Consider the following 13,049-nt stretch of genomic DNA (forward strand, 5'->3'; position numbering starts at 1 on the left):
TTTGTCATATGCAAAAAGTAAAAGATTAGGTTTGAATTTTTGAAAAAGGAAAGTGTGCTCCTTTTGTCATATGCCAAAAGTAGAAGATTAGGTTTAAAGTTTTTGAAAAATGAATGATGTTGTCTTTGACAATTGAAAAAGAAGAACCTTTTATTTGAATTTTTTGAAAAAATGAATGATGTTGTCTTTGACATGTGAATCTTTTAAAATTTGAATATGAAGTCTCATATGCCTATAAATAGATCATTTGAGAGCTTCACATTCACAACACCAAGAGCATACAACATTCATTCAAAACTTTCATTCTCTCTTCTCTAAGCATTGAGCCTTAATTTTTATTCATTTTGAGAGATATAGTTTGCGTTGTATTGTTTTTATTTCACTCATTGAGGAGTGTTTTCTGATAACCTACCCACTATCAGCTCTTGTATCAGAAAAAGGGTGTGTATAACCCTTATGCGTGTAGAAAGTATTCTACATGGGGAATAGTTGAATCACCACGTGTAAGGTGATTACAAGTGTAGAGGGTGTTCTACACGGATCCTTTGTAGCGGTGTTGTTCAAAGGTGTAATAGGTTTCTATCTCCACCTGAAGGAGGTTGAATAGTGAATTTGGGAATCCTCAAGGGGTAGCTTGAGGCGAGGACGTAGGCAGTGGGGCCGAACCTCGTTAACATACTGAGTTTGCTTCTCTTACCCTTACTCTTTATATTTATTGCTATTTCATATTTTGTTTATATTTTTATATTGTATATTTGATTTATAATTGTTAATTTTTTAATACAACTCAATTCACCCCCCCTCTTGTGTTAGTCATCTGGGCAACACTCCTATACCATATCCCCCACGCCAAAGCAAAGAAAGTTGACATATTTTCAAATTGTTTGGTTTCACAGAGATGAAAAGACAACTCAGACACGTTCAGAAATCTATCTCTCTCAAGGGCAGTAAGATAATCTGTCCCTTTGCACATGCACACATTTCACCAAGGCATGATATAACCCTTCATGACACAAATTACAACTCACATTATTTGTGACTATTTTAATACCAAGTTTTCCATTATAGGCAAACCTTCCTTACAGGCACGCCAAGCAAATGTTTTAATCTTATTAGGCCCAGACATTTTCTAGATGTTTTTTCAGACCACCTTCTGGACACTCGAAGAGGAGAATTCAGCTTCCTGGAGACCCTGCTGAGCCAATATAAGTTTATAATAGCTTTTAACACTAAACACCCAATTTCTTTCATACCCCTAAACTCGCTTATCAACCCCATTACCTGCACACAAAACAATTTTCAAAATATCCTCTACAACCCTTAGATTAAAGAGAGCTCTAAGTAATTTCTGGAATTTTCACACATAAGGGAATTCACGCAATCATTTTGGTTCCTTTCATTAACCATAGTCCCTTCCTTTACTAGAGAATTATGACCCGGGATCTAATTATCAAATGAAATATTAACAGAATACCCATCACCAATCATCCATCTACACCCCTCTAGAAGCCACTTTTTTGCCTCACAAATTCCTCTCCAAGTATAAGAAAGAGATCTACCCAACTCTACTTGCAAAAAATCCGAACCTGAATAATATTTTGCTTCCAACAACCTGTGCAATAATGAATTTTCCTCTTGAAACAACCACCACCCCTGTTTAGCAAGCATTGCCAAATTAAAGAGTCTCAAATTTTCAAACCCCATCCCTCCCCATGACTTTTTGATACACATTTTGTTCCAACTTAGCCAATGTGTTCTCCTCTCATCTTTACTTTGTACCCACAAAAAGCAAGCCATCATACCCTCTAAGAGGGTATCGAAAGAGTTATAGCCTTAAGTAACACTTCCTTACCCCCCTATGAGAGCAACTTTTCCTTCCAAACTTGAAGCTTTTGCCAAACTCTATGCTTTATAGGTTTAAAAACATTGGCTCTTGACCTCCCAACAATTGGTGGAAGACCTAAATACTTTTTATATTGCCGCACATTAGAATTTCTGCATTGCTGTTTGATCTCCTTTTGGCACATTCCCACTAAAAATCATGGTTTTTTTTCTCTATTAATATACTGTCTTGAAACAACTTCATATTTCTCCAGAAGATCTTGAACTCTTATATTCTCCTCTACCTCAGCTTTGCAGAAAACCAAACTATCATCTGCAAAAAGAAGATGTGTAATTTTTGGAGCCCATTGCATATTTTTTCTCCTTAAATATCATTTCTCCCACCAACAACTTTCAAAAGACTAGTCAACCACTCAGTACATGGAAGAAATAGATAGGGGATAGCGGATCCTCTTGTCTAAGTGCCCTAGAAGGAATAATAGGGCCCTTAGGCTCACCATTTATTAGCACATCAAAAGACACAGAACTAACACACAGCATAATCAAATTAACAAACTCATGACTAAATTTCATCACCTCCATAATAGTTTTTAGGAAACTCCACTCAACTCTATCGTATGCCTTACTCACATCTAACTTCAATGACATAAAGCCATTTTTTCCTTTTTTTCTTCAGCTTCAAAAAGTGCATAATCTCATAGGCTATCAAAACATTATCAATAATTAAACGCCTCGGAACAAACGCACTTTGACTTTCTCATATGATTTCATTAAGAACCATTTTCAACCTATTTGCAATGACTTTTGCAACTAATTTATAGACATATTGCACAGGCTTATGGGTCGACAATCAGCCACTCTAAGGAGAGATTTCTTTTTAGGAATTAAGGTAATGAAAGTGTGATTCAAAGTTGGAGGAAAAAAACTTGAATTTAGAGCATGTAAGACAGTTGCTGTAACAGAACTCCCAACCACGTGCCAATATTTTTGGAAAAAAATTAGAGACATGACATCCGGGCCTGGAGCTTTTGAAGGATGCATTTGCTGCAAGGCTTCCTTCACTTCCAACTCAGTGAACTCTCTACATAACTCTTCATTCATCTGTGATATAATCTTGCCCCTCAAAACAGATAAAAAGTCTAAAGAAGCACTCAGTCGGGCATTTGTAAACAAGTCTTTAAAATAGCCAAGAATCACCTTTTCCTTATTGGTTACCTCTTGCCACTGTCCTTGATCATCCTGAATTATCACCAGCCTGTTCTTTCTTCTTCTTTGCGATGCTTTCATGTGAAAATATCTAGAATTCTAATCTCTCTCTTTTAACCATAATTCCTTTGATCGCTGTCACCACATAACCTCATCCCTTTCCAGCCAAAGTTGTACCTCCTCTCTTGCCTTATTCAGCACCGACATATCAAAGCCACAATTGTCTTCATAAAGTTTATTTAGGTGATGTTGGGCTTACTAAAGCTTCTTCTGAACATGACCAAATTTATTCCTATTCCATGTGTCCAGTTTTACCCCCACATTCTTTAATCATACCCACAACATCCTTCATAGTGGACTGGGGATTACTCCTTTGCCATTGTGCTTTAATGATTTCTTCACAATCTTTTGCCCCCACCCACATCTCCTAAAATCTATAAATCCTTTTAGTTCTAGGAGACACAACCTTCTGGTCCAGTTCAACCCAAATGGGTAAGTGGTCTGAATAAGCCACAACACCATGGCTAACTCTTGCATTTAGAAAAGAGTTACATTACGCTAAATTAGCTAAGAAACGATCAAGCGTTTCACTAATACCATAATGCTCTTCCTTTCAATTTGACCAAGTAAACTTATACCCAGTAAAGCCCAAATCTTGCAAATCACAGTCCTCTAATACTTCTCGAAAAGCTATGAATTGTCTCTTAGGTCATGGATTCCCACCCATTTTCTCATGATGAAACAAAATTTCATTCAGATCCCCCATCACTAACCAAGCTTCCCCACTCGGCCGACACAATTCCTTAAGAAGATCCCAAGTTCGATAACGTAAATGTGTCTCAGGATACCCATAAACTACAGTTAAAAACCATTTTCCTTCTTTTACCGCATCATCAAAGACAACAACATGAACATGGTAAGCATGGCAATTTAGAATCGTTAAATCTACATCCCTTCCTCACATTAATGCAATACCCCTTTTCCGACCAATAACACTAATTGCAAAACAATTGAAAAAACCAAGCTTGTACTTACAATTTTCTGCATTACAAACACTGAGCCATGTCTCTTGAAGAAACAGCACATCGTGCCCTTCCCTCTTGACCAAGTTTGGTTTGTCATGTTACATTATATTATAATTCTCATTTTTATTGTATAAGAGAATTAGAATATTAATATCTAATTATATTGATTTATAAATTTTAATTTTGTAAACAAGACATTCTTCAAACTAATTTTGCAAAATTAGTACCTATATATTTTCACGTTCTTACAATCAATACGTAAGTATTTGCAAAAATTTATACCTGAATTTCAAAAGATTTAAGTATTCTTGTCAATGCTTTTTGTAATAGAGATTACCACGTGGCATACTCACGTCCTTATTTTCGATTGGTTGACACGTGACATCAGTATACCACGTTAGCCAATAAAAAATTGATATGTGATAGCGCTTAATTATTGACTCCACATGAAAATTTCTCGTTAGTTTTTAAATCCTAGTTGAAGAAGATATTTAATTGAAAAATTTTGTAAATTGGAATATTAGTTTTAAGAAAGTTGAAAATTCAAGTTTTGATTAGTAAAAATAGGAAATGTACTAATTTTGAAACTAATCCTAAATATTCTAAGAAGAAAAAAAATCAATTTATCATCTAATTTCTTTTCATCCTAAGATATAGCATTAGCTGATAGATGCACAAGTAAAATATAATTAGCAGTCTCCAATAATCTAATGGCACGTCATGGAATGATGAGATAATAATGAGAATTGAGATAATAAATAATATTATTTTTTTATTTAAACATATATATATATATATATATATTTAAACATCAAGATAAAATGATAAATCATATATGAGTTGTGTGGTATAAGATTTTTATGTAAAATCTTCACTATATTTATTTTTATTCCCATCCATTCATCTATCCACTGTCGTGTTGCATATATTTTTCTACTCTCAAAAGTAAAATGATAAGTGATAAAATAAGTAAGAAGGAAAAATTTAATTACAAGTATAACTACAGATTAATATGTGAATTAATCTAATATGATTAGTCAAAAAATAAATTTTATTAAAAATAATATCAATTTAAATTTTAAATATAAAAAAATTAATATTAATATATAAATTAATACGCAACTTTACCTTTTACCTAACAAAACTCAAGTAAAAAATGTGCATTAATTTAGAGTCAAACATAGCTGCAGTGACAAATTTTGCAGACTTTTTCAACGATATAATGTATCCAAAGGCGATAGGATTTGGATTTGGAGAAACTGGAACCACATGGTGAATGGGTAGTTCGTACTGTTGTCATGCGTAGTGGGACATCATACCACAACCTCATCACCTTCTCAAAACCAAAACACCATTTTTTATTTTTTTTTATTTATAAAGAACACGTTTTTTCAGTTGTTTCAGTCAAGCACGTTTCGTTTTACCTATAAACAACATTGCCTTGATTTCATTTTCAAGAAAAGAACTGCTCCTTTTCATGACTTGTCCCTACCCTAGTGAGTGTAGGTGTCCTTCAATGCACCAGTTCATCATCATCTTTGAGTAAAAGAGTAGAACTCTTATAAGCACCAATCATCTATTAGATATTTGTTATTCATAATTTTAGAGTGTTTAGAGTGTTTTATATTTTAAAGATGGACCTCACATTTTAAGAAAAAATATATATATAAAATTTACTTATCCTAAAACAACATCTAATATTTATGGTATGCTTGCTTGTTATTCTTCCTTTTAAATGAAATAGGTAGTATTCATTTAATTTAAAATAAGAGATATTTTGGTCATTTCATAATCCATTAACCGTTAAAAAATAAAAGAGCCAATGGTAGCCTACAGCAGGAGCTATCAGCAAGCTCCCAAGCATTTCTCTATAGTTTACAATACTTCTGAATGTGATTACTCTAAATGTAACACATTTTACTTATTATATGGGATAAGGTAATGATTTGAATAATCTATAATTGGTAAAAAAAAATAATAATAAGACAGAAAAATTAAAGTAAGTTGGAATATCATCAAGAATTTGAGTTGGAAAAATACATTGGGGTCCTTTCCTTGATTGCCAATCAATAATTCTAGGCAAGGACTTGTATGTGATGTTGATTTCCTAGCTACTTGAGCTCCTCATAGGGTTGGCTATGGACAAATGGTCTTTGGAAGCTTTTAATATGTCGTCTTCCCATAGGAAATTTGTATTTTTTATTTATTTTATTTTTAAAAAAGCATTTTTTTAAATATTTATAAAAATATATATACAAATTTACTAATAAACGCTTTCTTAATTATTAAGTAAAAAAAGAAACTTAAAATAGACAAACGGTCAAATTAAAGGAACAATCTCAAACAACATAATATCAATTTAGGGGATGTTTGGATTTAAATAGTGTTTCATCTCATTTTATCATTATAATTTTTTTAAATTTTTACAAAAAATAAATGTAAAAAATTTAACTTTTTCAAATCTAAAAATAATAATAATATTAAAAAATAATATGCTAATAATATTTTATTCAATTTTTAATTTTCATCTAAAACCATCTCATCTCATTTCCTATCCAAACGAGTCCTAATGATCAACTGATTGGCTCTAAAGTGGACCAAGCCTTCCAATTCCGTGGATTCATATCATCAACAGAGCTGGTTAGTTAATTGGAAACCAACAGAAAATGGTTAGTTAATGATCAACATAGCTGCTTAGTTATTAGAGACCGCCAAATTGACCAATGTATAAGATATATATATATATATATTGTATACTATTTTACTAGTTTTTCTCTTTGAGGCCCCATGGAAGGTGGATGGAAATTGCATCTAGGAATTTTTATTATCATAAACTACTACTGAAAAGGTGCTTATTTAATTAATACTAAATATCATTTTGACAAAGTCTCCAAGAACAAATAAAAAATTACAGATATAAGTATTTTATAATTTTTACACACCACTTCAATAAAATATTATTCTTTTTTTTTAATGTATTTGAATTTTGTTTGACTTTGATGGTTTGAATTCACAAACTAATAATATCTTATTTAAAAGTTGTAAGATAGTTGTTTTTATATCATTTTCAATAAATATGCAAATCCCCTGTTGCAAACCACTGAATTTACAGTGTCATCCTCATCCTATCAATTTTAACAACCACTCCCTAAAATTGCGAAATAATTATAGTTAACACTCTCATGAAAAATCTGACATATTATAAAAATACAAATAAATAAAAATTCTATATACAGTTACTTTTATATATTCCTTATGCATTCTATTACTGTGATTGAGTGCATCATTTTTTTTAATATAAATAACTATTTTAATCAATTATAGCAGTAGAGTGTGTAAAAAATATGCAAAAATAACTGTATATAAATAAAAAAGCATAAAACTCTAAACTAATTATTTTTAAAAGCAATCTTTAAAAAAAGTAAAATCAATTTCATGTTTTTTTTTTAGTCTAATAGGGTAATTTTGTCTTCTTTGAGGAGTTAAGGGTTAACTTCTTTTAGTAAAGGGGGTACATTGCAATTCTTGGTGGTTTTGGGGATGATGAAAATAACTATATATATGTATAGGAGGGTGAGAGTCATGTGAGCCTTTTAACATGATATAAATGTTGGGTTTGGCTGTGATTTGCTTCACTTCAGCTTCAAGACTCCAAAGCATTCATTATTATATGCATATATATGGTTTTGGGGCACTTTGTTAGCAAGAATCCTCCATGTCTACTTCTAGTAAGAGCTTAAGCAGTTCTAGTGAAGATGATAGCGATCAGCTTCGCAGGGGGCCCTGGACTGTTGAAGAAGATACCCTGCTCATTAACTACGTTTCTCATCATGGTGAGGGCCGATGGAATTTGCTTGCCAAATGTTCAGGTAATCTCAATGATTGGTTTCTACCTCATGCTGGTGATTGACTCGGAATACAACACCTTAGTTTCTTGATCATTAATCTTGGTATCAACCGGTTTTCTTTTATCTGTTTTAAAGGATTGAGGAGAACTGGCAAGAGCTGCAGATTAAGATGGCTAAACTATCTCAAACCAGATGTGAAGCGCGGAAATCTATCCCCACAAGAACAGCTTTTGATTCTTGAACTCCACTCCAAGTGGGGTAATAGGTACTTGTCCAGTATTATTTTCATCATTTCAGTAATCGTCTTCTCATTATATGGCATTAAATGATTGAAAGGATGACGAATAACACTTCTCTTTTTGGATAGAGACAGTTAACATGTCGTCTAGATACTTCAAAACCTTGAACATATCACTCTGTAAAACTCCTTATCACTGTCCTGTGAACTGTAATTTGTTTGTGCAGTGAGGGTGTAATCTGATTGCAATTCGGTTCTCGACCACTGAACTCCATAATTTTGAGTTTTTTTCTCCCTTTTCATAGATTAATTTTACCTGGTGATTTTAGGTGGTCAAAGATTGCACAACATCTACCCGGAAGAACAGACAATGAAATCAAGAACTATTGGAGAACTCGGGTGCAGAAACAAGCAAGGGTTTTTAAGATCGATACAGATAGCACAATATTTCATGATATTATCCGGAGTTATTGGATGCCAAGCTTGTTTCAAAAGATAGAAGAACCATCTACCTCAGGCATGGAATTCCAACACTCAGAAATCTCTCAGCCTCTTGACAGTGCTCACAGACATTCAGCAGCAGAAGCACCGGCACCAGCACAAGTTGCTGGACAGGGAACTCTTGGTTTTAGCCAAAGTTTGGATCTCCATGTGCAGAATCAAGACTCAGAGCCCTGCACCAGTTCATGCATTTCCTTGTCAAAATCAATGGATACCTCATACATTTCTCAAGTTTCAGAGTATCCAGCTAGTCCATTTGATGCCATGGTTAACAATGAATATGAAACATTTTTGAGGGCTTGCTATTATGCAGACAACAGTAACTTTGAGATGGAAAACCTCAACCTGGAAAGTATACCACCAGCAGCAGGGAATTTTGAGAGTTTTATTAGCAATTCCCATTCTGGGGAAAGAAACTGGGGTGATCATGATCTTTCAGGTAGCCTGTGGAACATGGATGGACTATGGCAAACAAGTAACTAACAAGGGCAGAACTCAGGGTCTTGTCTTTGGGAGAACCCAAAAAAAAAAAAAAAACAGTTGATTAAGTTTGTGAGAGATAAGTTTCCAGGATTATATCATAAGGGTGATATTCATTGTTATTTGTATTATTGTTTTCATCTAAATGTTAAAACATAAAAATTTGTTGATTGCAATCTTTGACTTATTCCATTTTGTTGCAAAAATTTTATTTAGAAGTCGGTGTGGATAGAAAATACATCATCCACACTGCTGTCGTGTTAGAATTAAAAACTTAAAATTCAAATTTTAGGACTTGTTTGAGAACAATTGTGTTCTTAGATATTCTTAGATTACGTAATTACTATTTACTACTATTTGTAATATTAATCACAAACTATTTCACTATCGTTCAAATCATCCGAGATACTATTAGTACGAACCTTCTGTTGCAAATAAACTATTATAATGTCAACAACGTGTCCACCATAACAACTTGCAAGTAGAATGATAAAAAAACGAAAGAATTGCTAAGTTCAGTAAACTGTAGCAAAATCCAGGAACAGGTGGGAATAGGTGTAATTCTGACCTCAGGCCAAAAGACAGACATGCGCTAGTTTACTTGAAATACCAAAACACCTTTTCTTTATTTTAAATGGCAAAGCTCCAAACTTTCAAAGTTTTTCTTTTTTATCTTTCCAATGTTTATATATTTTGTGCAAGTTGTGGGATGGTGGAGAATTATTTAGATTTTAATCATTTTCTCATTTGCTTTCAACCGACTAAAGGCATCAGAAATGGACAAAAAGAGAGAAAAAAGGGGGCTTCTCTAGTTACTTGAAAGCTTTGATTTTTTCCATTGCTCTTCTGTCAAAGTAGCTCGATTCCGTTTGAAGCACTTGGAATTTCCTTCATTTCCAAATCCACCGGACTCCAACCAACCAAATGAGCCAAGTCTAGGAAACACGATCTTCTAAATTTCTAATAAATGCATCTTAGACTTCTTATGGAAAGACCCCACTAAGACTAATAGCAGTAAATTGATTAGAGGTGACATGGATGTAAGGAATGATTAACTAGTAGATATTATTTTTTTAATAAGAAAACTAATAACTATAACAGAAATTATAGATACATATTGGCATGTGATAGTGCAGAAGTACTTACTCATCTGGACTCTAATACCACTTAATAATTAATTGTATGTGAGCAGAGAGAAGTTGATGTCCTCGGTACTCATCCATGCAACCTAGGTAGAAAAGGTGAGTTTGATACAGAGTAGTGTGTATTTACAATTTTACGTATAAAATTCATTTTGATAGTTTTCTTTTGAATTTCAAATTTCGTAATTTTTAGCGTATCAATAATTGAGATGTGAAGCAGTGAGTTTTTTATAACGAAGTGAGTTTTTTATAACTTTGTATAACTTCTGTATGCTGTATGCTGTCAAAGCCTTGCAAATTTACTACCATTGAGCCTAATCTCTCACTAGTTAAACTGATCCCATCCTAGAGCTGTACAGACAAAATCCATTTAGGAGGAGTCATGCAATTGTTACTGTTTTCTAGCTTATCTTCATGACATGCTCAGTTCCAGCTCAATAAATGTAGAATTTAGTAGGTTAACTAACTTTGACTGAATGGGGTGTTGGAGTATTGTTTGGTTATACCAATGATGGAATTGACAAGTTCTTATTTTCATAAATGAATGCTTGGAAGAATCTGTTTTTTTCTAACCCAGAGAGTTTTCAGGGACTGGAATACAGAGAGCCTTGACAATGATCATGAATAAACAATTAAAATATATATTGGGTTTGAATTAAATTACAATTTGACTAATATCACAGTATAAGCACACCAATTTTGTTAGGAAAAACTCATATATGGACAGAATTTCACTATTTTTAGTCTGCAATCTTTTTTTGGAGAGAGAGAGAGAGAGTTGATTTTAGATTTTTTTTTTCCAAACTTTAAAACATAATAAAAAATGCATGATGTGGACTTGGAAATTGTTTTATTACAAAAATTCTCCAAACTTTAGTCATAGATAACTTAATATGGTTCAAACGTACTTAGTTGTAGAATCAATCTTTGAGCTTTTACTGTATTGTAAAAAGCTTTCTGGGTCTTTGGATTTTACTGTAAAATGTTGCCTAGAAGACAAAGAAAATGAGTGAATCATGCTAATCCCATTTACAAGAATCCCTTGAATGAGATGGATATATACAACATCCTTCCAAATTAAGCCACTTTTCATGTGAAAGTCGAGACATGTGAATGCTTGGTCTGGATCACTGCTTTCTGCTGTGAGAAACGTTTAAAATGTGCAAATTATTGACCAAAAGATCGTGGATGAACAAAAATGAGAGGAGGAAAAAAAAACCACCACGCATGCTGCATCCACCACATGCAAAGTTACTCAGCCGTAATGTTGGGCCCCTCTTTTATTGGATAAACCTTTTGTCTCCAATTTTATCGACTCTCTCTCGTCTCCTCAACCTTTATCAATTATCTCTCCAATTTCATTGATAGTTTGGCACCACAATTTTATTTTATTTTATTTTTTTATAAATTTAACTAGTCGTTAACCCGCGCGATACTTGAGCTGGAATAACTAAATTGCTAGTACTATTTAGACAAATAAAATATTAAATATACTTAAGAAAAACTTATAATTTAACCATATGTCAATTATTAATATGCTAAAAATTATAAAATTTAAAATTTAAAATTTAAATTTTAAAAGAAAATTAACAGAATAAATCTTGTAAGTAAAAGTAATGTAAGTATATATATAGAGTTTTATTACATACAAACAAAGTCGCGTATTAATCTACGTATCAATACTGATTCTTTCATATTCAAAATTTAAGTTAGTACTGTTTTTAATAAAATCTACTTTTTGACCAATCACATTAGATTAATGCATATATTACTGTGCAGTTGTGCTTGTAAATAAATTTTTTTATATATATAACACTACTCTAATAAGAAAGGCTACAATATTCATTACATGATATTTTTCCAAATTAATTTTATTCCGATTGCTTTAAATTTAGATTGGCAAGATATGATCAGATTAAGTTAATGATTCAAACAAAAGATCATCCGTAACATCATGCATGATCTATTTATCCGGATGGTCCCAAAAAAGGTACCCCTTTGATTCACCGCGCCTCCCTGCTTTGGCTGACTTTAATTAACCGACTTGCAAAATGGGTTGTTCGTCTTCAATCAAAGTTCCCCAGTTCTCATCTGTCTCTGTCACATGGAGGCGTGAAGAGACTGGACTCTCTCCCTCTCTCTGTCCCTCGCTCTCACAGATGATTGAAGGCCGACAGACAACTTTCTTACGTACGTGCGTAGCCTGAGACGCCATTTTCATTGCTGCGGGCTGCCGAAGCTCATGATAATAGCCTCACCAAGTTCTTATGACAGTCGTTTTTTTAATTTTCTGCAGAATGAAAACGAGAGAAGCCTGTAATTTCGACCTATTTTTTGCATGGGTTTTTTATATTTTCATGCATTTTTTCTATGAGTTTAGTAATTCAGCCCATATATGCACGATTTGCATGCAGGCTTAGATATATTTTCCACCCACCGGCCAATTCTCGATCGATCAAAGGGAAATTTTTTTAGCGAATATTATATATATATATATATATATATATATATATATATTAAAATGTCAGAATTAAACGATTCCATAGCTATTTCGTTTCATCCTTGTTTAATTTTTATTTCCTTGCTTGATTTTTTGTCTGGTACTGCATGCCCAGAATTGTATTAATTTTTTGGGTATGCTGCATCCACGGTGGATGCAGCAGTACTACTACGTACAAAAGTCATCGATTGATGTTTAATTTTTTTTAATTATATTTTATTTTACTTTATTATCAAAAAGTTATTTTTAAATGAATTTGTGAATTTA

The 13,049-nt window shown here is 32.8% G+C and overlaps 1 protein-coding gene across 1 annotated transcript; it reads left to right on the forward strand.

Annotated features, from left to right (window-relative positions):
• The first annotated feature begins 7,653 nt into the window (after positions 1–7,653).
• LOC122298561 (transcription factor MYB24-like) lies at positions 7,654–9,312 on the forward strand. Its single transcript, XM_043108367.1, has 3 exons — positions 7,654–7,942; positions 8,057–8,186; positions 8,489–9,312. Exons 1-3 carry the CDS (start codon positions 7,789–7,791, stop codon positions 9,141–9,143), a joined length of 939 nt encoding a protein of 312 aa, XP_042964301.1. The 5' UTR covers positions 7,654–7,788; the 3' UTR covers positions 9,144–9,312.
• Positions 9,313–13,049: the final 3,737 nt, after the last annotated feature.

This window comes from Carya illinoinensis, chromosome 16 (assembly GCF_018687715.1).
Source record: "Carya illinoinensis cultivar Pawnee chromosome 16, C.illinoinensisPawnee_v1, whole genome shotgun sequence".
Taxonomy (NCBI): Eukaryota; Viridiplantae; Streptophyta; class Magnoliopsida; order Fagales; family Juglandaceae; genus Carya; species Carya illinoinensis.

Coding starts and splice junctions, on each gene's coding strand:
- LOC122298561 (XM_043108367.1), top strand. CDS start 7,789: ATGTCTACTTCTAGTAAGAGCTTAAGCAGTTCTAGTGAAGATGATAGC. Junction 7,943..8,056: donor TTTGCTTGCCAAATGTTCAG/GTAATCTCAATG, acceptor TCTGTTTTAAAG/GATTGAGGAGAACTGGCAAG. Junction 8,187..8,488: donor CACTCCAAGTGGGGTAATAG/GTACTTGTCCAG, acceptor TGGTGATTTTAG/GTGGTCAAAGATTGCACAAC.